At 37.7% G+C, this 27,706-nt stretch overlaps 2 protein-coding genes across 2 annotated transcripts; both read right to left on the reverse strand.

Moving 5' to 3' along the window:
* Positions 1-1,942: 1,942 nt before the first annotated feature.
* Positions 1,943-26,935, reverse strand: LOC120175199. The gene is made up of 5 exons (XM_039181879.1): positions 26,735-26,935; positions 26,080-26,283; positions 25,980-26,014; positions 17,580-17,585; positions 1,943-2,438 (listed from the first exon to the last, which is right to left on the reverse strand). The coding sequence occupies exons 1-5, from the start codon at positions 26,933-26,935 to the stop codon at positions 1,985-1,987; spliced, it is 900 nt and encodes a 299-aa protein (XP_039037810.1). The 3' UTR covers positions 1,943-1,984.
* On the reverse strand, positions 3,756-4,798 carry LOC120175053 (preprotein translocase subunit SECE1-like; the record flags this gene model as incomplete). The annotated part of the gene is made up of 2 exons (XM_039181763.1): positions 3,756-4,097; positions 4,781-4,798. Coding segments are annotated over 2 exons (360 nt in total), but the record flags the coding sequence as incomplete, so codon positions are not given.
* Positions 26,936-27,706: the final 771 nt, after the last annotated feature.

A 27,706-nucleotide genomic window follows, 5' to 3' on the forward strand; every position in this document is an offset into this window, starting at 1 on the left:
GAAGAAGATAATGTTTTTTATACAAACAATAATTTTATTTTGTTTAATTTCATTTAAAATAAAAAATATTTCAAATTATAATAAAAATTTTCATTCACAATCATAAATTAAACACATAATTAGAAAATTTTTCTAAATTCATTCAAACAAAATTAACAATTTAAGATCACATAAAGATTAAAAATTTAACAAAAAAACTTGAACAAAAATAATTACAAACATATCTGTTTTCATCATCAAACAAACCAAAAAGGAATCAAGTTATTAAAAAATCACAAATAAGCTAAACACCATTTTGATCAGTCGTGATAACATCAAATCAACTCTTTAAAAAAGAAAAATGAAAAACGATCAAATAAATGAAATATATGTCAAAAGGTAGACGAAAACGCGTTACAAAGACACATAAAAACGTGCCATATAAATAGATTCATTGAAAATCACAAAACACAAAAGAACATAAATACGAAAAATTAATATCATCGTCGATCAATAAAGAAGAAAAATAAAAAAAGATGATCACGAGTATATATTATAAACGGAAATAAAAAATTAAAAAATGAAAAAGAAGAGTATCATATATAGTCAGACATGGTTTGCTTATGCATTTTCCTTTTAACTTTCTTTTTCTTGTGTCCAAGATTGTCATTGAATAACTACAAATATGCACAAGCTTCGAATCGAGAGTATCGATGGGTATGGGTCGAGTTTTTGGTTAATCTAATTTGATTTGAAATTATATACACTCTGTTTGAAATTTAATCCGATTAGAGTTTAGAGATGACTTCACTTGACCCTAATTTGATTTAATCTTTTTGAGATAAAATCCGAACTTGATTCGACACAACCGAAATAAATATATTTATAAAAAAATATTATTTTTTATTCAATAAAAATAGGGATCTAATTGAAAAAAAATATTTAGAAGATTATTATAATAATTATCTCTAAATATATAAGGTAAATTTATATTATTTTTTGGGTAGAGTCGTGTCGAGTATTTTTTTACCCTAAATCTGAACTAGACCTGGCCTAAATATTTATTTACTAAAAAAATGATATGATCCGACCCAAATCCATTTAAAAAAAACTGATTCAATTAAGTCAAATTGACTCGAAACCTGTTGAATTCGGATCTCGTGTCCATCCTAACTGAAACTTTAATTATTGTTACAATAACCATCACTACACGCATGGACCCAACATGTAGCAAATAACTTGTTCGAATCGAGAGATCACCATTATTAATATATGGAGGAACACTTAACCAGAAAAAAATATTTCTACACCATTTTCTTTGTATGTTGAGCTATACGACGCCCAAAACTACAGTGTCTGTCTGATACATCAACAAGAAGAGTCCAAAGCACAAAAATAACCGCCAAGTATCACCGGCGGCAGTGTTCCAGTGTATCGGATTCCAATGACGATGATGACAGTGGGCAAAGAACAATATCAGCAAAAGCACTAACGATGAACTTGTGGATGTTTTTGGGTATACAAAAATAATTGTTATTCCTTGAGATCTAGGTTCGAATATCATGAATGTCAAAACTATGAACATTCAATATAAAATAATTCATAATTTTACCAGGTTGTTTGCACACATGGGTCCTTTATAGGATCAATCTTTCTCCTTGTTCATCTATAGGTATGGAAAGATTGGAAAAGGTACGAGGGAAAGACCCGAGAGAGATATATTTTGTGTCATCAATGTCATGTGACGATAATTTTTAAATAGTTTGAGATGATTATAAGTTAATATATGTTTAGAATTTTTTTGCTTTTTGACAACATATGTAGGTCTTGTAGACGTATTTACTCGAATCCAAAATTTCTAAGAAAGAATAACAATTCTTTTAAATTATTGTGACTTTGATGGAATGTATTCCTCTAAATACAAATCAAACAAGCCGACTCCAATTGGTTCAAGACCAATCTCATCATCCAACACACAACAACAGAAAAGAAAAGAACAAGAGTTTCAATCATTAGCTGTTTTCAACTGCAAAGCAAGCAGTTGTTCCTCATCGATAGTCTTAATACGGCAATCCGAAGTAGGATACGATACACAAAGCAAAGCAAACCCACTGTCCACAACATCATCACTAAGCATACCTTCGCTCTGATCAACGGTGCCGCTCACCAGCTTAGCCGGACAAGTCACGCAAACCCCCAGATTACAGTCATGCGGCACGTCCAAGCCCTCCAACGCCTTTGATAGAATACTCTCATCGTCTTCAACCTCTAGCTCCGTAGACTTGCCTTCGTGCTCCAATACCACTTTGTAGGAGCTTGCTATCAGTGCCGAGGATTTTCGAAGTGACCCACGGTGGTTTCTGGGGTTGAGCTTCAGAATTTTGGTGGGGTGTTTTGGTTTGATGAGAATTAATGGAGGAGATAGAGATGGAGTGAAATGAAGGGTTGCTGTTGTCGTTTAAGGACGAAGCTCGTTATCTGAGTTGGGGGAGACTGGGAGTGGGTGGTGTTGGGAAAAAGACAAGGTTTTTACTATTTGGTTAAATTTGGTGATTAGTAGTTGTATTGTGTATAAATTATGGATTTAGTCTTTATATTTTAACTTAATTACTTTATCCCTTATACTTTTAGATTTTTAAAATCCAGTCCTTAAAATAAATCTGACCTTACTAATTTAAGCCATTATGTTTTATATATATATACAAAAAGGATAGGGTTGGAGTTATTTATGATATAATTAATATCAATTAAAATTTAAAAAAATCTCCTGTTAAATTTTAATTTTTTTACTTGTTTTAATAATACGAGGTGGTTATAAGATAATAGTTATTGAGAATTTATTTAATTTATTAACAATTTATACACGTACAATATCACTGCTCTCAAGACCTCTAGAAAAATTAACATTTACTTTTACTATTGATAATGCTTTATGAATTAATAAATTATATGTTTAACTGAATTATGGCGATTATATTATAATATAATTCATTCATCTCATAATTTATGCTCTATATTGATAAAGTATATAATTTTAAGAGATAAATTTGATCACATAGTAAATTATATAAAATAAAAAAGATATCAAAATTATTATTAAAAAACGATTACGACATATTTATTTTAGTATTTATAAAGAATATGACGAATAAAAACAAAAAAAGAAATACAATAATTATTATTTGTTGACTTTTGAGAAAAGAGAATATTTAAATATTTAATTAAGATTATAATATGTAATTCTAATCTAAATAAATGATAATTCTTTTAGAGATTTTGAATGCAAATAATTATGTATTTAAATTGTATGTATTATCAATTAATTAAAATACTTTTAAATAAATATTATTATATAATCATGTTAGATTATTAAAGAATTAATATATCTTGATATAATAATAGTTCTTATTTTTAATTTATACATTTTATTAATTTAATTATTATTTAAAACAATTTAATACTTTAAAGAATTAATATATCTTGATATAATAATAATTCTTATTTTTAATTTATACATTTTATTAATTTAATTATTATTTAAAACTATTTAATACTTATACGAATCAAATAATATCAATATTAAAATAATTATTATTATCCTTAAAGATCTGAATTCGAATATCACAGATATCAGAGATGTTAACGTTCAATATTAAAACATTAAAAACTATCTTTAATCTGTTAATATTTTATATTTATCTCATATTATTAAAATAAAAAATTAACGCTTTATATTTCGGCAAATCTTCATGAAAACTGAAATTAAAAAAATAGGTTCAACCGAAAAAATCTTGGACGCCTTTACCGGCGAAAACCTGATCGGAGAGCTCGGCCAAAACGGCATTAACAGTGAGCAAAACGACACTAGATCCAGAAATAACACCAAGGACAACACCGGTGGTCCCCAACACCTTCCCAAACGCAGGCCACTCGATTTCCCTTACCTCCTCCGTCACTCCGCCGGCAAGGCTATCGCCATTCTCTTCTCTCTTTTTCATCGCCTTCTTTATCTCCGTTCCAATCGCGCTCAACTCGCTTTCCTCACTCACTTCCGTCTCTGCCTCCGCTTCCTTTGCGGTCACCGAGTCTTCGACACTCTCCTTGCTTTCTTCGATTGCCTTGACGGGAAAAAGCAGACGATTGTTCGAGGTGCCGGTGATTTTGAGAGGAGGTTTTGGGAGGTACTGAGACTAAACGGCGACCGGAGGTGACTAATTTCAGTTGCGAGTTGATCGGAGAAGAAACGGGTGCTTTCGTCGGAGTTGGGACAGGGAATAGCAGCGACGCCGCCATTTTACAAATTTTGGTCTTTCAACAAAGAAGAGAGCTTTGATTAGTAACAAATACGTTTACAGGGATACGGACTCTAAATGACTTTTCTACCCTTTTAGAAAATTTTTAAAATTGTATGAAATATTTTATGTTTAAAATTGAAGAAGATGATGTTTTTTGAGAAAATAACCTCAGTGACCAAAAATCACATATAATATACGATTTTAACCAATTTTTTTCGGATTTGCCAAAATGACCAACAAAATCGCAATGCGATCGCTAATTCGCAACGCGGTCTCCATTATCGCAAATTCGCGTTGCATTTTCGCAATGCGATAGTTGAAAATCGCGTTGCGATGGTCTACAGTATCGTTGCGATTTTCCCAATTCGCAATGCGAATAAGTAAATCGCAACGCGAATTGGGAAATTCGCAATGCGAATAAGTAAATCGCAACGCGAATTGGGAAAATCGCAATGCGATACTGACTATCGCAATGCGATAATAAAAAATCGCAACGAGATACTTACTTTCGCAACACGATACTGACTTTCGCAACACGATACTGACTTTCGCAACGCGATTTATTTAGCGCCATTCGTATTAACGCGTATTTTTTTTTTCAAATTCCAAACACGTATTTTTTCTTAATAAATCGGAAAATGAACCGTCCACAGTAATCGCAACTCATAACCTCAAACCCAAAAACACAACACTCAGTCCCATCTCCATCTCTCACTCTCTACGGCGAAATCCGTCCCCATCTCCGAAGATTTCCGTCCCCATCGCCGGCGAAATCCCTCACAACCATTCACAGTCAAAATCCCTCACAATCATTCAGAAATGGAAAATCAACCTCCGAGGGTTAGTTTTTTTTATTTTTATTTTGAAATTTTTGCATTATTTTAGGTTTTTCATATTGAGATTTATGATAAGTTTACTGGTAATTTCAATAATAGATTAACCATTTCACTTAGATTTCTTATTAAATTCATTCGATTGCTGCCAATACTGCTAAACTGTTTAGCCTGTGAAGTTAGTATTTGTGTTTGCTTTGTCTTTTGGTTGAAGTAATGCAGAAGAAGAATAGTTTCGAGAATGAGAATCGCAACGCGGAAATGACTATCGCAATGAGATAATCGCAACGCGAAACCAAAATCGCATTGCGATTTTCATTTCGCGTTGCGATTTTCATTTCGCGTTGCGATTTTAATTTCGCGGTTGCGATTTTCATTTCGCGTTGCGATTGTCTGGTCGCGATAGTCATTTCGCGTTGCGATTCTCTCGTTGCGATAGTCATTTCCGCGTTGCGATTCTCATTATCTCGTTGCGATTTCATTTCAACCAAAAGACAGAAACAGTGTTGCAAATTTTAGTTTCAAGAATAACTACTATTATGTTTATTGTTTTGTTTTTGGTATATCTTGACAGTGTAATTTTGGTATATTAACTTGGTATGTTTATTGTTTTTTGTAGAAATTTTTTCGGCTTCATTGACATTAAGGAATAAGTTAGCCTAGCCACTACAATTGCTTCGAAGCTTTCACCTGCACAAAGAAAATTGTTTGAAGAAACCTGCTTCGGGCCATGGCTGAGAGTACAGCATCCGGGTGGAGATGCTAGTTTGACCCATTGTGGCTTCAGACCATGACTAGCGATCTACCCGACAGTATACAACGTGGTGAGGAAGAGATATGGTTTCATTTCCACCGGCGTATACTTGTTTTGGGCGGAAGGAGTTCTGCTTAATCACTGGTCTACGATTCGGACACGATGATGTAGGCCGGTACACTCGTCATATCACCCGCCCATCATGGTTATCCAGGGTTTTTCCTGATGAGTCAATAGAGAAGCCGAACTTACACGTCGACGACATGAAGAAATTGTTTAATAAGAAAGATGGTTTTACTCAGATGAATGACGTCGATGTTGTCGAGTATGCTTCTACTACTTTGTATGCCGGCTTTCTAGGCAGAGAGGCCAGACAACCTATTCCTCAGGAGCTAATATTATTGGTAGAGGACCTAAATGCATGGAATCTGTTTCCGTGGAGTTCGTATATATGGAAAGCTACCTGGACTAAGTTGTCGTCTGCCTTTGATGACCGCAAAAGTTTGCGGGGCGATGGGTCGAAATACACTTTGTCAGGCTTTGTTTGGGCCTTAAGGTAAGAATTTCTATATAATGTTTTCAAAATTATAATTAATTATTTAACAATTACTAATGTTGTTATTATATTGTTTGTAGATTTGGATATTCGAGGCTTTCCCCAGCATGCGGACATATGCATTAAAATCCTCAGATGATATTCCTAGGGCTATTTCCTGGAAGAGGAAACGTATGTTGGATTGGGAAGACTTAATACCATATGCGACAATAAATAATGTAAGTTAACACAAATACTATCATATATAAACAAGTTATTAATAGTAGACGTTTAACTTTGTTTTAGTTTTATATTATTAGGAGGCCAACACTCCATTAATGAGACTGACACCCACGGAGGCTGAGCTTGCCACTGATTGGTGGCAAGCTAGTCAGCGTTTTTTGATGGCACGAATGATGAGCAGCCTCCACTTCCTCCACTTCGAGAGCCATCACCTCACCCAAAGCCATCACCTGATCGACCCGACTATACACCTTACAACGAGAGCCATCACCTATCCGTCACATCATCGAGTCTCTTCTCCACCATCACCTCATGATAGGTGACCGACAAAGATGCCACGACTTCTATCTCCTGTTCTCCCCTCCACGGGATGAGTCAAGGGAGTTACGTGATGAGGTCAATGCCTTGCGTGAGGAGATCGGTACTCTACGCGATAACGATGGTGCATGGCGTGTGGAGGTGTCTACTTTACGTGGTGAGGTTGCCGCTCTACGTGAGATGGTAGTATCGTTGCAGAATGAGGTTCATACTCTACGCAACGAGGTAAGTTTAAGATTTTCATATTAACTTGATGATAAATTTACTCGTAATTTCACTTAAATTAACCATTTCACTTAGATTGCTTGGTAAATTTATTCGGTTGCTGCCAAAACTGCTAAACTTTTTACTTTAACACTGTGAAGTTAGTATTTGTCTTGTTTTGTCTTTTGGTTGAAAGTTTGAAATATATTTATCTTTGTTTTCACTGTTTAAATATCATGTCTGTTTATTTACTGATATTTGTATTTTTATTTAGCGGACCGATAAGGTGGATGCTTTACGTCGGGTTTTCTTGCACGACAGAGTTCACGCATCAGACGGCGTGCACGTGCTATTAAGTCTCCGTATACCCCAATAGTGCGAAGACACCACAAGAAGAAGCCCGACTCGCCTATCATCCCTCAAGAGTCCACTCCTATCGTTGAAGAGGCCCTATCATTCCTCGAGAGTCCCCTCCCGTTCAAGAGGCCACTGTCCGTTGAAGAGGTCCCTCCACATTCAAGAGCCCGATTCACATGGCGTCATATGTAGGATTCTTGAGAAACCCTCTGACGTGCCGGACATGATGGATTCAAGTGGCTCTCGTATGAGTTACCGGCCAGTACCATACCGGATCTGAGAGGAGAGGAAACACTACCGGACACAATTCTGGATAACACCCTTTGGGCTAAGACCGCAGTTGATTTTATCTACACGAGCGAAGCCAGGGGAATGTAATTCACTAATATATGTATTTTTTTGTAAAACAGCATATCGATGCGTGGGTGTCACGTCTACTAATAATTAGGAAACTAAGGAAAATAAAAGAAATACACGGTATACAATAATGCCGACGGCTTTAACGCAGTCACTTGAAGACTCAACGAGATGAATCATTTGCGTTGGGCAATGGACAAGCTAAACTTTATCCTGCATGGTGGGAGGTCGATAAGGTTAGTGTTTATTTTAGATTGAGTTTAAAGGTATTCATAAATAAGTGCGCAAATGAATGAAATTATTACTTATGATTGCAGTGTTTATCCTGTTTTGGAACGTAACCATTGGCTTCTCGTCGAGCTTCAGATCCCATCCCTTAAGGCAATAGTATATGACAGCATGATAAATTACATATCATTGGCTTATTTAAGATATATTAAGGGATGGAGCTCTTATTTGGCTAAATACTTGGATGCGATAAATTATTGGACTCGTTCTGGAAACAAGAAGCCAAAGAAGCTCAATATTACAGTTAGCAGAGACGACCGCACCACAAACAAACGAAAGGACCCAGAGGGATTGTGGTCCTCTCGTATGCTTGGCGTTGGACCGTTGATCACAGGAAGTATAAAGTATCTACCTCCCACCGATATAGATAGAGCTGCGTAGGCTTGTGGTTTCGACATTATATGGCTAGATCGATATATACGAGACGCTGCACTACCTGCATCGCGTTATAAAAATGTCCATAAACAATTGGTATGTTTATAGGCTTGTGGTTTGAAAATGTTTGGTTAAGTACCTAGAATTCAATAATTTGCTGTTTGTAGGTTTTAGATGTGTAGAAAGTGTTGTTTGAGCAATGTTTGGTTATGCAGGTTAATCTCAGAAGTGAGCTGCGTGAAAATGATGTATGGCTGCAAAAGTTGATTCAATAGTAGAAGTGTTATTTCTCTAATAATTATTGCTTATTTTTGATGTTAATTGATTTGTAAAAGGTGATTTGTAAAAGTTGATTGTTTAATTGATGTTAACATAATTCTTATTTGTGCTTGTTTAATTGATTGAAATGTAATGGTGATTTTTGATTTCAATATGCATTATGTTTGAAGGCAAAAAGTATCGCAATGCGAAATGAAAATCGCAACGAGAGAATCGCAACGCGAAAATGAAAATCGCAACGCGAAATTAAATTCGCGTTGCGATTTTCATTTCGCATTGCGATTCCCTCGTTGCGATTTTCATTCGCATTGCAATTCTCTCGTTGCGATTTTCATTTCGCATGCGATAGTAATTTCCGCGTTGCGATGGACATTAAGATGATTGCCTATTAAGTGATAACAACTGGAACAGATCATAGCAATTTTCAAACTCAAGTTACTAATACATGCCTAACTGAAAATGTTAAAAGTTCACACATAAAATCTACATAATACAACGTTGCATTTAAAAATCACCTAGTTAACAGACCCAAAAGGTGAAGCAGTTGTGATTGGGATTTTAAAGATGATTCGATTTTGATTGCCTTTTTCTTGACACCATATGAGCTTTGGATTTTGATGATGATCTATATTTTGGTAGAGGAAAAGATGATTGTGATGGCATGGTGATCCACATGTCAACCTTGTATGACCACTTTTTAGACGGTATACGATCGTGACTTTTTGGTCGGCCAGGTAGCCTTCTGTCCATGGTTGGTGGCAAAACTGTTTGTAAGTCATCTGGTATGTCCCACTCAGAAGGATGTGAAATAGGGTAGACAATCTCGGCATAAGTCTGTCGATATACTTCTGTAGTGTAGCAATCCATAGAATATGTGCTTGAATCATCTTGGTTTAGATGAAGAGCTTGCATTTAGATCGACAAGCCCATTTAAGTTATTATCCAGTACTTCAAACAAAGTGTTTGAACATGGTTCAACTCTCCATGACGTTGACTTCACAACACGTTTCGTTATCTTTTTTTCAGTCCATGGTGTAACACGATGTTCCAATGTTCCTGTAAATTTAAATAAATAATACTTAGTAAATATATCCAATGTTCCTGTAATTCAAAGAATAATACCTGCATGGTTTCTTTCTTGTAGTACCACTGTTGAATAGAGGCTCGAAAAACTCCATTAACATAGTAATGGGTAATTTCCGGGAATGACGACTTAGAGCGTTAATTGATTCTGCACTATTAGACGTCATGAAACCATATCTTGCTCCAAGTGATGTACTCTTGACCATCTTTCAAACCCGACATCTTCTAGGGTTTGAGCACACTGAGGCGAAACACGTCTTAAACAGTTATATGCTATTGAAATCCACTTCCCGATAAGCCTTTACAGCCTTCCAGTATGTCCATTTGTGCTTTTTTATACCAGCAGACCTTGATTTTAGATTTCTATACAAATGAACACACAAAGTCCATGAAAAGCATCTGGGAAACACCTTCTAACAGCGTTGTCAATTGAGTTGCCCTATCGGATATGATTGTCAGATTGCTAATAGGACCTATGCAATCCTTAAGATGCCCCATAAACCATGTCATGAATCAGAGGTTTCAGATTTGCCAACCCCGTAAGCTATTGGCAATATCCCATTGTTAGCATCCATGGCTACTGCTAATAAGTTTACTCAAGGTATCGACCTTTCAAATGTGCTCCGTCAACTATAAAAACTGGGCGCATGTAAGTAATAAACGAACGAATCTACAAAATAATATACACAAGAAATATAATCATTTAAATTTTAAATGCATGTAACTAACAGAAATGAGTCAACAGAATTATATTGATTTACTAACTGCAGCACCAATGGCGATAAACAGCAACTCAAAGCGTCCATCTCTATCTGTTTTGATGAGTTACCGACCCAGGATTTTTCAGCTTTAAATTATGACAATAAGCGGCAGTTGGGCAAACGATGCTTCTGGCGACCCCCTCAACAATTCCAAGGCATAACATTTGGCTCTCCAAGCTTGAGAATATGATATATTAATCTTGAACCGAGCATTCATGTCAGTCATAATTCATGTCCCCGATATACCCTGCCATTCAAAACATTAACTCAGCCAGAAAACCAGCCAACACTTTTTTGTTTGCCTGTCTATGGTGAGGAAAACTTGGGTTCTTGAACATGTATGTTTATCAATAAAGGTCCTAACTTGAAACATTGCGCAATCTTTTATCCTCTTTGCAATCATACGCCACGTACAGTTTTTGTCAATCGTACACCTTGTTTCGAAACGATCTTTGCTTGATTTGTTAACTTTTAGTTGATAGCCATCTTCCACACATTTCGTATACAAAGCTATCTTCAAGTCTTCCTTTGTATCAAAACAATCATCTTTCTTGATACGAATAACTTTTGTGTAACAATCAACTGCTTTCTTTGCCAACTCTTCTTCCGGTAACTGAAGTAATTCTGGCATATTCCAGTTATACTCCCGTGGCATTTTCTTTTCTTCGGGGACTTTTTCTTCTTCTTTTTCTTCTTCAGGATTATATGAATTACAGAATGGATGTTCAACATGTTCATTCACAGTCGTAACTTCCTCCTCATTATCATCAACAACATCCTCGACACGGTGTTTCATCATGAAAATTCGGGTATTGACCAATATCAAAATCATTACACGCAGGGTCTGTTTCTTCTTCTGAAACATCATCAAAATTCGTGTATTGACCAATATCAAAGTCCGGGTATTGACCAAGATCAAATTTCGAATACTGACTAGTACTCACAATTTTTTCTCTTGGCTCATCATCGTCTAATTGGTCAATACGAAAACCGGAATTTGGTGCTGAAAGTTGATTTGGATTTGGATTAGAGAAAGGCTGTGGGTTTTGAGACCCACTTAGTTGATTACTACCCGCTACTGACCCAACAATACTACTTCTAGGTTCAACAACATACAATGTAACATCATCACTTGAAACATTAATGTAAGCAATGAATCGTTCAACATCTTCATTGTCGGTTAACAAATAAACTTTACCATTTCTCTGATAAGATAGCCTAAATCCACTTAGGGGCTCTAAATTCAATTTTTTTGAAACACGTAACATTAGGGTTTCATAAGTTAACTTCTTTAATGACAGTTTTAGTTGAAGATTCATGGGTAAAGGCATATATTGTAAAACACCATGAACATTCTCCCATGACCCTCCAAAACACAAATCTATCCAAACATGATCAACATTAGATGATTTCATGGTTGTAACTAAACAAACGAGATGCGCAACTAAGACCTGTTGCCGGATGGGGAAGGATGTCGTTGGATATTGGAACGGATGTCGCCGGAGAGAGTGATAGATGGAGATGGAATGAGTTGCGATTTAGGGATTTAGGTTATGGTTGTTGCTGCTGCGTATATATACATACACAAAAAATTTGGCTTGCGAAACTAAAACCTGTTGCGAACTTTGAAACTCGCATTGCGATTCTGTATTATCTCGTTGCGAAAGTCAGAATCGCGTTGCGAAAGGCAATCATTTGACCATCGCAATGCGAACTGCAAATTGCAACGATAGAATCGCAATGCGAAATGAAAAAGGCAACGAGGATTAACATGCATAAACTTTTAACAATTATTATTGAATTCTAGGTACTTAACCAAACATTTTCAAACCAAAAGGAGTATATATGTTAACAAAACTTGCATTATGTGTATTTTATGTGTGCACTTTTAACATTTTCAGTTAGGCATGTATTAGTAACTTGAGTTTGAACATTGCTATGATCGTTCAGTTGTCATCACTTATTAGACATTCATTTGACTATCGCAATGCGAAAATGGTTATCGCAACGAGAAAATCGCAATGCGAAATGAAAATCGCATTGCGATTTTCTCGTTGCGATAACCATTTCGCGTTGCGATAGTCTGTTTTGCCTTCAACATAAAGCAGATTGAAAATCAACAAATCAACTATTACATTTCAACACAAATTATGTACACACCAATTAAACAAATCAACATTTACAAATCATCTTTTACAAATCAATTAAACAATCAAAAAATAATAATAATTCTTATTTCTTCATCAATTATTGAATCAAGAATCAACAACTTTGTGACCCCGTACATCCATTTCACGCAGCTCACTTAAGGATTAACCTGCAGAAACCAAACATTTGCTCAAACAAGACTTCCTACACATCTAAAACCTACAAACAGCAAATTATTGAATTCTAGGTACTTAACCAAACATTTTCAAACCAAAAGGAGTATATATGTTAACAAAACTTGCATTATGTGTATTTTATGTGTGTACTTTTAACATTTTCAGTTAGGCATGTATTAGTAACTTGAGTTTGAACATTGCTATGATCTGTTCAGTTGTCATCACTTATTAGACATTCATTTGACTATCTCAACGTGAAAATGGCTATCGCAACGCGAAAATGGTTATCGCAACGAGAATATCGCAACTCGAAATGATAATCGCATTGCAATTTTCTCGTTGCGATTTTCATTTCGCATTGCGATTTCATTTCGCATTGCGATTTTCTCGTTGCGATAGCCATTTCGCGTTGCGATAGTCTGTTTTGCCTTCAACATAAAGCAGATTGAAAATCAACAAATCAACTATTACATTTCAACACAAATTATGTACACATCAATTAAACAAATCAACATTTACAAATCATCTTTTACAAATCAATTAAACAATCAAAAAATAATAATAATTCTTATTTCTTCATCAATTATTGAATCAATGAATCAACAACTTTGTGACCCCGTACATCCATTTCACGCAGCTCACTTAAGGATTAACCTGCAGAAACCAAACATTTGCTCAAACAAGACTTCCTACACATCTAAAACCTACAAACAGCAAATTATTGAATTCTAGGTACTTAACCAAACATTTTCAAACCAAAAGGAGTATATATGTTAACAAAACTTGCATTTGACTTACCAATTAACAATGGACACTTTCATAACGCGGATGCAGGTAGGCAGCGTCTCGAATATATTGCTCTAGCCATATAATGCCGAAACCAAGCCTACTGCAGCTCTATCTCTATCGGTGGGAGGTAAAAACTCTGTGCTTCCCGTCGTCAAACGCGCCAAGCAAAGGCATACGAGAGGACCACAATCCCCTCTGGCTCCCGGCGATTGCTGTGGCGCGGTCTCGTCTCTGACAACTGTGACATTGAACTTCTTTGGCTTCTTGTGTCCAGAATGACTCCAATACTTAATCCCATCCAAGAATTTAGCCAAATGAGAGCTCCATCCCTTGAAAATATCTCTCAAATCAGACAGTGATATGTAATTGATCATGCTGTCATACACTATTATCTTCAGGGATGGGAGCTGAAGTTGGACGAGAAGCCAGTGACGACGTTCCAAAACAGGGATAAACACCTGTGATCATAAGTAATAATTCATTTATTTGCGCACTTATTATTTATTAACACCTTTAAAAAATTTAAAAAATTAACACTAACCTTATCGACCTCCCACCATGCAGGATAAAGTTTAGCTTGTCCATTGCCCAACAAAAATGATTCATCTCGTTGATTCTTCAAGTGAACTGCGTGAAAAGCCGTCGGCATTATTGTATATAGCGAATTTTTTTTATTTTTCCTAAGCTTCCTTATTATTAGTAGACGTAACACCCATGCATCGATATGCTGTTTTACAAAAAAAATACATATATTAGTGAATTACATTAATTTTTAAACAAATTAATCAAAATCATATATAAGACAAATATAGTCTTACCTCCCCATCCAAATAGCCACTGTCTTCAACCCCTAATAGCACACCCCACCAAGACCGATCAAGCAACAAAAACATTTCATCGTTGAGTTTGTTGATGTCAGTGTAACACCCTTGGCTCCGCTCATGTAGATAAAAATCAACTGCGGTCTTAGCCCAAAGGGTATTATCCACAATTGTTTCCGGTAGTTGTCTCCTCTCCACTTCAGATACCGGAAGGGTACTAGCCGGTAACTCATACGAGAGCCAACTCTCATCCATCATATCCGGAACCGGTGGGGGTTTCTCAATACTTCGATATATTACCCCATGTGAATCGGGCTCTGGAATGGTGGGAGGGACCTCTTCAACGATGACAGTGGCCTCTTGAACGGTGGGGGGGAATCTTGAGGGAGAATAGGGGCCTCTTGAACGATTGGAGGGGACTCTTGAGGGATGATCGGTGAGTCGGGCTTCTTCTTGCGGAGTCTTCGCACCATTGGGGTGAACGGAGACGTAATAGCACGTCTACGCCGTTTGATGCGTGAACTCCGTCGTGCAAGGAAAACCCGACGTAAAGCATCCACCTTATCGGGCCGCTAAAAAAAATTAATACATAAATCAGTAAATAAACAGACATGATATTAAACAAAGACAAATATGTTTCAAACTAGCATTGTATTCACCCAAATCATTATTCTATCATAGTTCACAAAATGCTCAGATAACATTCCAGAAGTAAGCACTTATATAAACATTTAAAAGGACAACATATATAAACATTCCAGAAGAAGAATAGTTTACTTTCGCAACACGAAACTTAAAATCGCAACGCGAAATGACTATCGCAACGCGGAAATGGCTATCGCAATGCGAAATGAAAATCGCAACGACAAAATCGCAACGCGAAATGAAATCGCAACGACAAAATCGCAACGCGAAACACAAATCGCATTGCGATTTTCATTTCACGTTGCGATTTTGTCGTTGCGATTTCATTTCGCGTTGCGATTTTGTCGTTGCGATTTTCATTTCGCATTGCGATAGCCATTTCCGCGTTGCGATAGTCATTTTCGTGTTGCGAAAGTAAACTATTCTTCTTCTGCAAATTGAAACTTGAATGGATTGCATTACTTCAACCAAAAGACAAAAACAAAACCAAAAACAAATACTAACAAAAACAGATTGGCAGCAACCGAATGAATTACGAGTATGAAAAATCTTAAACTTACCTCGTTGCGTAGAGTATGAACCTCATTCTGCAACGATGCTACCATCTCACGTAGAGCGGCTACCTCACCGCGTAATGTAGACACCTCAACACGCCATGCACCATCGTCTTTGCGTAAAGTACCGACCTCCTCACGCAAGGCATTGACCTCATCACGTAACTCCCCTAACTCATCCCGTTGAGGTGGAGGTGGAGAACAGGGAGATAAACGTCGTGACATCTTTGCCGGTCGCCTATCTTGCGGTGATGGTGGAGAAGAGGCTCGATGATGTGAAAGAATAGGTGATGGCTGTCGTTGTGGAGGTGTATAGCCGGGTCGATCAGATGATGGCTCTAGGTGAGGTGATAGCTCTGGGCGAGGTGATGGCTCCCGAAGTGGAGGCTGCTCATCAACCGTTCCATCAAAAAACGCTTACTAGCTTGCCACCAATCAGTGGCAAGCTCAGCTTCCGTGGGTGTCAGCCTCTGTAGAGGAGTGTTGGCCTCCTAACAATATAAAAGCTTAAACAAAGTTAAATGTATACTAGTAATAACTTGTTTATAACATATGGTAGTATTTATTAACTTACATTATTTATTGTCGTATACCGTAGTAAATCTTCCCATTGCAAGGTTCGTTTCCTCTTCCAGGAAATAGCCCTGGGAATATTATTTGAAGTTTTTATTGCATATGTCTTCATGGCGGGAAAGGCCTCAAATATCCAAATCTACAAACAATATAATAACAAACATTAGTAATTGTTAAATAATTACTTATAATTTTGGTAACATTATATAAAAATTCTTACCTTAAAGGCCCAAATAAAGCCTGTCAAAGTGTATTTGGAACCATCGCCATGCAAACTTTTCGATCATCCAAGGCAGACGATAACTTATTCCATGTAGCTTTCCATAAATACGAGCCCCACGGAAACAGGTTCCACGCATTTAGGTCTTCTACCAATTTGATTAGATCATTTGGAATAGGTTGTCTGGCCTCTCTGCCTAAAAAGCCGGCATGCAAAAGAATTAGAAGGCATACTCGGACAACGTCGACGTCATCCATTCGAGTAAAACCATCTTTATTATTCAAAAATCTTGTCAGGTATTCTACGTGTAGACTCGGCCTCTCCAGCTCAGGAAAAACCCGGGATAGCCATGATGGGCGGGTAATGTGTCTAGTGTACCGACCTACATCATCGTGTCTGAAGTGTAGACCGGTGATTAAGCAAAACTCCTCCCGCCCAAAACACGTATACGCCGGTGGAAAATCAAACCATATCTCTTCATCACGACGTTGTATAGTCTCTGGTAGATCTCTAGTCATGGTTTGAAGAAACAGGTGTGTCAACATCGCATCTCCACCGGGATGTTGTACTTTCAGCCATGGCCCAAAGCATGTATCCTCAAACATTTTTCTTTGTGCAGGTGAAAGCTTCGACGCAATTGTTTTGGCCAGGCTGACTTTTATTTCTCAAGGTCAATTGAGCCGAATAAAAGTTCTACAAAAACAATAAACATACTAAATTAGATATACCAAAAACTACACTGTGAAGATATACCAAAAACAATAATAAACATAAATAGTAGTAGTTTATTCTTCAAACTTAAATATGCAACACTGTGAATTTCGTATTTGTCTTTATTTTTTGGTTGAAGTAATGCAATTCATTCAAGTTTCAATTTGCAGAAGAAGAATAGTTTCTGAAAATGAAAAATCGCAACACGAAAATGACTATCGCAACGAGAGAATCGCAACGCGAAACTAAAATCGCGTTGCGATTTGCATTTCGCGTTGCGATTCTTGGTTGATTTAATAAGCAATCTAAGTGAAATGGTTAATCTATTATTGAAATTACCAGTAAACCTATCATCAATTTCAATATGAAAAACCTAATAATAATGCAAAAATTTCAAAAAGAAAATAATTAAAAAAACTAACCCTCGTTGGTTGATTTGGTTGATTTTCCATTTCTGATTGTGAGGGTGGCTCTGAGAGATTTAGATAGACGGATTTCACCGGAGATGGGGACGAATTTCGTCGGAGATGGGTGAGAGAGTGAGAGATGGAGATGGGACTGAGTTGTGATTTTAGGTTTTAGGTTATGAGTTGCGATTACGGGATATACTGTGGACAGTTCAGTGTTCCAATATATTTATATTCATGTTTGGAATTTAAAAATAAAATACTTGGCAAGGATACTAATGGCGCTTTGAAAATCGCATTGCGATTATGTATTATCGCGTTGCGAAAGTCAGTATCGCGTTGCGAAAGTAAGTATCTCGTTGCGATTTTTTATTATCGCATTGCGATAGTCAGTATCGCATTGCGATTTTCCCAATTTGCGTTGCGATTTACTTATTCGCATTGCGAATTTCCCAATTCGCGTTGCGATTTACTTATTCGCATTGCGAATTGGGAAAATCGCAATGATACTGTAGACTATCGCAACGCGATTTTCAACTATCGCATTGCGAAAATGCAACGCGAATTTGCGATAATGGAGATCGCGTTGCGAATTAGCGATCGCATTGCGTTTTTGTTGGTCATTTTGGCAAATCCGGAAAAAGTTGGTTAAAATCGTATATTATATGAGATTTTTGGTCGCTGAGGTTATTTTCTCATGTTTTTTATACAAACAATTAATTTTATTTTGTTTAATTTCATTTAAAATAAAAAATATCTCAAATTATAATAAAAATTTTCATTCACAATCATAAATTAAACACATAATTAGAAATTTTTTCTAAATTCATTCAAACAAAATTAACAATTTAAGATCACATAAAGATTAAAAATTTAACAAAAAAACTTGAACAAAAATAATTACAAACATATCTGTTTGCATAATCAAACAAACCAAAAAGGAATCAAGTTATTAAAAATCACAAATAAGATAAACACCATTTTAATCAGTCGTGATAACATCAAATCAACTCTTAGAAAAAGAAAAATGAAAAACGATCAAATAAATGAAAAATATGTCAAAAGGTAGAAGAAGACGCGTTACAAAGACACATAAAAACGTGTCATATAAATAGATTCATTGAAAATCACAAAACACAAAAGAACATAAATACGAAAAATTAGTATCATCGTCGATCAATAAAAACAAAAAATAAAAAAGATGATCACGAGTATATATTATAAACGGAAATAAAAAATTAAAAAATGGAAAGAAGAGTATCATATATAGTCCTAGACTTGGTTTGCTTATGCATTTTCCTTTTAACTTTCTTTTTCTTGTGTCCAAGATTGTCATTGAATAACTACAAATATGCACAAGCTTCGAATCGAGAGTATCGATGGGTATAGGTCGAATTTTTGGTTAATCTAATTTGATTTGAAATTATATACACTCTGTTTGAAATTTGATTCGACTAGAGTTTAGAGATGACTTCACTTGACCCTAATTTGATTTAATCTTTTTGAGATAAAATCTGAGTTAATTCGACACAACTGAAATAAATATATTTATAAAAAAATTATTTTTTATTCAATAAAAATAGGGATCTAATTGAAAAAAAAATATTTAGAAGATTATTATTATAATTATCTCTAAATATATAAGGTAAATTTATATTATTTTTTGGGTAGAGTCGTGTCGAGTATTTTTTTACCCTAAATCTGAACTAGACCTGGCCTAAATATTTATTTACTAAAAAAATGATCTGATCCGATCCAAATCCATTTAAAAAAACTGATTAAATTAAGTCAAATTAACTCGAAACCCGTTGAATTCGGATCTCGTGTCCATCCTAATCGAAACTTTAATCATTGTTACAATAACCATCACTACACGCATGGACCCAACATGTAGAAAATAACTTGTTCGAATCGAGAGATCACCATTATTCATCTATGGAGGAACACTTAACCAGAAAAAAATATTTCTACACCATTTTCTTTGTATGCTGAGCTATACGACGCCCAAAACTACAGTGTCTGTCTGAGACATCAACAAGAAGAGTCCAAAGCACAAAAATAACCGCCAAGTATCACCGGCGGCAGTGTTCCAGTGTATCGGATTCCAATGACGATGATGACAGTAGGCAAACAACAATATCAACAAAAGCACTAACGATGAACTTGTGGATGTTTTTGGGTATACAAAAATAATTTTTATTTCTTGAGATCCGGGTTCGAATATCATGAATGTCAAAACTATAAACATTCAATATAAAATAATTCATAATTTTTTTTTTGAATAAGAAAGGCCTAATCTAGAAGACTAGGTTCGAACAGATTTAAGGTATAGATGACCAATACATCTCTACTAATAAGGGGTTGCAAAGTCTGTGGAGGCGATAGGATCAATCTGATGTTGTAAGGCACACCAGGGAGCTTAGTGATGACATCAACAAGCATGTTGTACTCTCGAGGGATCCAGGTAATTGTATCGACCAAGCTTGTTGCCAGAGGCGATGAATAGCTCGGACAAGGGGAAAATGACTGAAGGACGGGTCACCCCATCAAGTAAGTTTGGATTCATCTTTTCAATGATAAAGTCGTAGTCGGAACAACATATGCGTTGGTGAATGACTGGGACATCGAGATACTGACGCCAGATAGAATAACGATTATCCTGTCGGCTAGTTCCAACAGATGATTCACAAGAGAAAATTCGCCCAAAAACCAGAGAAAAAAAGTCTCTAGAGTTTAATAAAATATTATAAAATCAAAACATTCCAAAATCAGTTCACAAGCCGGACTGTTATAGCCAAAAATCTTGTTTATCGAAATTTTACCAAAAATAGAAAAATCCCGAAAATCACTCTAAATTGAAATTCAAAATAAAATAAGCAATCTGCAAAAAATATGGCCGAAATCGGGTTTAAAATGAATTCCTAATTGACAATCGAAATATTACCATAAATAGTAAAAAATATCTAAATCTAGTGATTCGGAGGGGAAAACGGAAGATTTTGAGGTCGAAAAAAAGGTCACATGGAGCATAACTCATGTGGACAGCGTGCGTGTCGAAAAGAGCTTTCCGGATTGGGATCTTATGCGCGATTCTGACACCCGTAACCAAAGTTATGGCCAAAAGACTGAAGCACACTTAAAACGGCCCCAATGAGGAACATATCACAATCAATTCCCGCCTTTGCGCTGATCTGCCAACTCATGGTATCTCAACGCCATCAAGGTGCAATCTGACAGCTCAGCATCATCTATCTCGGATCCCTCTGCATCAGTCACCCCGGGTTGGAAAGAACTCGTCCTCGAGTTCAGAGTAGTGTCATCAGAATCCACAAAACAATGACTCAAGTGCTTCACATTAAAGACATCAGAAGTCTTCAAGTGACTTGGAAGGCGCAACCTGTAAGCATTATCATTGATCTTCTGAACGACCTCACAAGGTCCAATCTTCCGATCCTTAAGCTTATTATACTCACCAACAGGAACACGATCACGAGTTAATACAGCCCAAACAAAACCACCAACATCAAAAAGTACCTAACGACGATGATTGTCAACCCGAGTCTTGTACTTGGTATTGCTCTCATGAATGGTCTGTTTCACCTGCTCATGGATACCCCGAAGATACTTTGTCATCTCATCTACTTTAGGACTAAAACGTCCTATACGTGGAATAGGGGCTAAGTCCAGCACCCCGGATGGGTTCTGACCATAGACAATCTCAAATGGGCTTAAACCTGTGGTTCTGTTTTTTGATATGTTGTAGGCAAATTCTGCCTGAGGCAATGCCAAATCCCACTATTTCGGCTTCATTCCTGCTAAACACCTAAAAAAGGTTTCCCAAACTTCTGTTAACCACCTCGGTCTGGCCATCCATCTGGGGGTGGTAGGTGCTACTGAAATTCAACTCTGTTCCCAGTTTCCCCTACAGGCTCTTCCAGAAATGACTGATGAACTTAGTATCACGATCTGAAGTGATGGATCAAGGAACACCATGTAAACGCACAATCTCCTTGAAATAAAGATGGGCAATCCGGTCAACATCCATAGTCTTTCTGCAAGCTACAAAATGAGCCATCTTGGAAAACCTGTCAACCACAACAAAGATAGAATCCGAGGCCCTTTGGGTGCGGGGTAAGCCTAGTATAAAATCCATGCTGACATCGAACCAAGGAGTTTCAGGAATTAGTAAGGGAGTGTACAAGCCCGTATTGGTGAGAACTCCCTTAGACCGCTGGCACACATAACAACAGTCCACATAATGGGCATCACTAGTCAACTTGGGCCAATAAAAGTCAGAAGAGATAAGGGCCAAGGTCTTATCTCGGCCAAAGTGTCCCTCATTATGAAGTTTACTTATAATTTGCTGCCTCAATGAACAATCTGGAATGCACAACTGTAATCTACGAAATATATACCCATTATGCAAAACAAAATCATGACGGTGACCCTCAGTTACTTCCTGAAATATTCTTCCAAAGGAAGGATCAGCTGCATACATATCTGTGAACGACTCAAAGCCTGCAACTTTGGTATTCATGGTGGTGAGGAGTAAGGTACGATGACTCAGGGCATCTGCGACGCGGTTCAAATTCCCTGCTTAGTGCCTCAGCGTAAAAGTGAATTCTTGCAGGTATGCCACCCACTTGGCATGACGTCTACTCAGCTTGTGTTGGCCATTAATGTACTTCAAGGCCTCATGATCAGTAAATAGAATAAACTCCTTCTGTACTAGGTAGTGATGCCAATGCTTCAGGAACTGAACTATGGCATAGAACTCCAAGTCATAAGTGGAGTAGTTTTTTTTTATCCTGATAGCTTCTCACTAAAAAAAGCAACAGACGACCTGCCTGATTCAGAACATCACCAATGTCAACGCCAGATGCATCACAATTTACCTCGAATACTTTTTCAAAATCAGGAAGTGCCAAAACTGGTGCCTCGATCATCTTCTGTTTGACCAGTTGAAAACTGGCCTCTGCCTCCTCAGACCACTGAAAATCACGCCCCTTGAGGCATTCTGTGATAGGGGCAATCAGAGTACTGAAATTTCTAATGAACCGACGGTAGAAAGATGCCAATCCATGGAAACTTTGGATGTCATATAAGGTCCTTGGTCTGGGCCACTCCAAGACTGCATCTATCTTTGACTGATCTGCATGAACATCGTCAGTAGACACAACAAAACCAAGAAAAGTCACAGAAGTAGTGAAGAAAGAACACTTCTTCTGATTGACGAACAAGCACTCTTTTTTCAGCATCTCAAAAACAGCACGGAGGTGATCGAAGTGTGAAGTCCATGTCGGACTATAAATGAGGATATCATCAAAGTAAACTACAACAAATTTCCCCATAAAAGGTCGCAAGACCTGATGCATAAATCTCATGAACGTACTGGGCGCATTGGATAGCCCAAAAGGCATGGCCATCCACTTATACAAACCTTGCGGTGTTTTAAATGCTGTCTTCCACTCATCTCCAGGCCTTATTCTGATTTGGTGGTATCCGCTCTTAAGGTCAATTTTTTAGAAGACCTTAGAACCGGATAGTGATCTAACATATCATCTAGACGAGGAATTGGAAATCGGTACTTTACTGTAATTCTGTTGATCGCTCGGTTGTCAACACACATACACCAAGAACCATCTTTCTTTGGCACTAGCAGGGTAGGGACTGTACATGGACTCATACTCTCTCGGATATAGCCTCTCTCCAAAAACTCTTCTACCTGTCGCTGCAACTCTTCAGCCTCCTTCGGACTGAGGCGATATGCTGGTCGATTTGGTAAACTTGACCCAGGAACAAGGTCAATTTGATGTTGAATATCCCTCATAGGCGATAGCCCAGGAGGAGGATCCTCTGGCATCAAGTTAGAGAATTCTACTAGCAACCGTTGTACCTCTACTGGTAAATCCGTATCCACGTCTACTACACTATTCTCGCAAGGTAGTAAGGCATAGACCACACCTCCATGCTCAATCTCATCTAAAAACCTGGACATAGAAAGCAGGTTAGTATTATTGGTTACCGGGGTAGGAGTGAGTCATTCCCGCCGGGGAGCCAACATAATCTTTTTTCCCTTGATGCTAAGGGAATATGTATTCTTCTGTCCGTCATGAATAATACTACGATCATACTGCCAAGGTCGACCCAACAATATATGACACGCATCCATAGACACAACATCACACCAGACATTATCAAAATATTTTCTACCAATTGAAAATGATATGAGGCATCACCTATCAACTGTTACCTCACTTCCTTTATTTAGCCATGACAACTTGTATGGTTTAGGATGATGGTCCATCTTCAACTGCAATTTCTGGACAACCTCATCGGACACTACATTCTCACAACTGCCACTGTCAATGATCATTTTGCAGACTTTATCTGCAACTGTACAGGTCGTGTGGAAAATATTGGTTCTCAACCAATCGTCCCCTGAATCGCCCTTGGGGGTAAATAAACTCTTGCGAACGACCAGAGTCTCATGACCATCTCCATACAACACATCATCAGTCTCATTATCATCATACACGAGTTCACTAATCTCCTCAGTCTCGTCTTTCGCGTTTTCCTCAATCAACAAATTTTTGCCCTTTTGACTAGCAGGCTTCCTGCAATCAGTCGCCCTATGCCCTTGTTCACCACAACGAAAACATCTAATAGTAGGGTTAGAATTACCCTGCGGTGGCTGCTGAACAGGACGGGAATCCTGAGGGCGAACTGGTCGACTGTTGTGATCGCTCCTGATCATTGGTCTCCTATTTTGATGTTTTTCAACAGCAAGTGCACGCTGGTATGCTTCCGAAACACTCCACAGTGAATGAAGGCTGAGGACATCTTGCAAGGGCTGGCGTAACCCCCCCCAAATATCGTGCCACCATCTGCTCCTCCGTCTTAGATAAATCATTCCGGGCGACCAATTGGTAAAACTCCTCTATGTAATCATCGACTGATCGCGACCCCTGCCTCAACGTATGAAGTCGTTGAAATAAGGTTTGCGTGTAGCTGGAGGGAAGGAAGTGACCCTTCATCTTCTCCCAATCAGTGATCTTGGCCTTGCCCTGTCTTTCTCGTGAACGTCGCAACTGTTCCCACTACACAGATGCTCTGCCCTTGAGTTTGATGGCGATCAATTTCACTTTCACACGATCGGGGACTTCCTTATATTCAAAAATACACTCCACTTCATTAATACAATCCACAAATCCCTCAGCCTGTAACGTACCAGAAAACTCAAGAAGATCAACCCGAAAACTAAGGTCTCCATGACGCTCCTCCTGACCACGGTGTTCCCGGAATAGAGCACGATTGTGATATGGGTTTTCGAAAGCGGAATTTGTATCGTGTTTAGAGGCCTCACGATCCTCAAAATCCTACGCCGCTAGACGCTGGGTTAATTCTGCGACTTGCCTCTGTAAATCCGCAATCATCACATCCTGAACGTTGCGATCACGGCGTTGGGCTTCCTCATTCAGAACCTTCTCACGACGACCACGACCACGACCTCCAACCATTGAAACTGGTGAAATTTCCCAGGAAGATGTTGAAGCTCTGACACCAACTGACGCCAGACAGAATAACGATTATCATGTAGGATAGTTCCAACAGATGATTCACAAGAGAAAATTTGCCCAAAAACCAGAGAAAAAAAGTCTCTAGAGTTTAATAAAATATTATAAAATCAAAACCGTCCAAAATCAGTCCACAAGCCGGACTGTTATAGCCAAAAATCTTGTTTATCGAAATTTTACCAAAAATAGCAAAATCCCGAAATTCACTCTAAATTGAAATTCAAAATAAAATAAGCAATCTGCAAAAAATCCGGCCGAAATCGGATTTAAAATGAATTCCTAATTGACAATCGAAATATTACCATAAATAGTAAAAAATATCTAAATCTAGTGATTCAGAGGGGAAAATGGCAGAATTTGAGGTCGAAAAAAGGCCACATGGAGCATAGCTAATGTGGACAACGTGCGCGTCGAAAAGAGCTTTCTAGATTGGGGTCTTATGCGCGATTCTGACACCCGTAGCCAAAGTTATGGCCAAAAGACTGAAGCACACTTAAAACGGCCTCAATGAGGAACATATCACAATCAATTCCCGCCTTTGCGCTGATCTGCCAACTCATGGTATCTCAGCGCCATCAAGGTGCAATCTTACAGCTCAACATCATCTGTCTCAGATCCCTCTGCATCAGATACTTACTAAGTGTATCAACTTATTAAAAACTCAACATGTCATAAATAGGATTGCAAGAGCCGATAGAGGTTTTTGGTGAGAAAAAATATGTTTTTCGTTTGCTAGCTTTATGACCAGAGAGTTTCCCGAACTCGGCTAGAACGTGGTTCATAATATTAGCTTGGACTTGGGATGCTTGTCCATAAAGAATGAGGCCATCCGTGAAGAAGAGATGGGAGATGCTTGTGCCCTGACGAGACACACGTAAAGGAGTATATGCTCCAAGCTTCACAGTGTGGTCAATGCAGCGACTAAATATCCATGTCATTGAACCACCATGGAGGAAGAGGAGATACAATGCATTATTACCCAGATTAATCCAAGTGGGTAGCTAGCAAAGCAAAGGGTCTCATGAATGAAGTCTCACCCCAATCTATCGAAGGCTATTTCTAAGTCGACTTTAATAGCCATCCTACCAAGTTGGCTATTTGATTGCCCTATTGAGTGGATAATATCTTGGTTGATAATGATATTTTCGGTGATGGACCTACCAGAAATGAAGCTCGTCTGAGTTGGTTTAAATAGAATGGGCATAATGCCCTTCAAGCGGCGAATAATAACTTTAGTGAGGAGCTTGTAGATAACTGTACAAAGACTGATGGGTTGAAACTCAGAAAAAGTGTTATGAATTATCCACTTTGGGAATGAGGACGAGAATCGTTTTGTTTAGGTCTGGTTCTAAGTCACCACAGGTAAAGATGTCATGGATTGTTCGACAAACATAATTTAGCGTGCATGCCATCATGCCCTAGGGCTTTGAGAGGGGCCATTTAAAGCAAAACATTGTGGATTTTCTCATCGAAATGGATATCATCTAGAGTAGCAAGTACAAATCCCAAAATATGAGGGAAACGATTAGGGGCAGTAAATGAGTCAATAGGTGCGGCATCAAGGGAGAAAATATCCTTGAAATAGTTGATGGTGGCCTCCTTGAGAGTATCAGCATTGATACACCAGTCGCCATCATCAAGTTTGAGAGCCATAATTTTGATTCGTTGCTTCCGAATGGTTGTCTTCCGGGGAAAATATTTTGTATTGCAATCACCAAAGGTAATCCAATCAGAGCGGGTTTTCTGTCGCCATAAAGTCTCATCTTTATCAAGGAGGCATTCAAGATCTAGAAGCATATTAGATTCAAGAGAAGTTAAATAAGTAGAGATGCACCTGGAAATGGCTTTCTGAACACCTTTTAAGCGAGCCATAATGATTCTTTTTTTGTGTCGACATATGCAAAGACTGACTTATTTAGTTGCTAAAGTGAATGATTTGATTGTTTCAAAAAGAGGAGTATTCTAGTTGTTAGTGACCATGGGGGCAAAATCCTCATGATTGATCTATTATGAGAAATATTTGAAAGGAGCAGGAGAGTTTCGACGGTTTTCCTCGCCCATTTGGAGAAGAATCGGTCTATGGTCATATTACATGCGAAGAAGGTGGAAAAATTGAGTAATAGGAAAGGACTCATCCTAGTAAGTATTACAAGAAACCTGATCAAGGCGAGCCTGACCCATGTCGTAAGACCAAGTAAAATCAAAGCCTTGGAACTCCATGTCTCGTAAGCCATAATTAAGTAGCATATCCTGGAAATTCTTACTAGGCTTAGTGGAAGCTGCACATATTTTTTTGTCGATGGTTGTAAGGGTAGCATTAAAGTACCCAAGAATGATCCAAGGATAATGAATAGAGGAAACGAGATGCCTGAGATGATACCAAAGAGAACGATGCTTTATGGCATTAGACAAAAGTAGTTATGC

This window comes from Hibiscus syriacus, unplaced genomic scaffold, assembly GCF_006381635.1.
Source record: "Hibiscus syriacus cultivar Baekdansim isolate YM2019G1 unplaced genomic scaffold, ASM638163v2 tig00112159_pilon, whole genome shotgun sequence".
NCBI lineage: Eukaryota > Viridiplantae > Streptophyta > Magnoliopsida > Malvales > Malvaceae > Hibiscus > Hibiscus syriacus.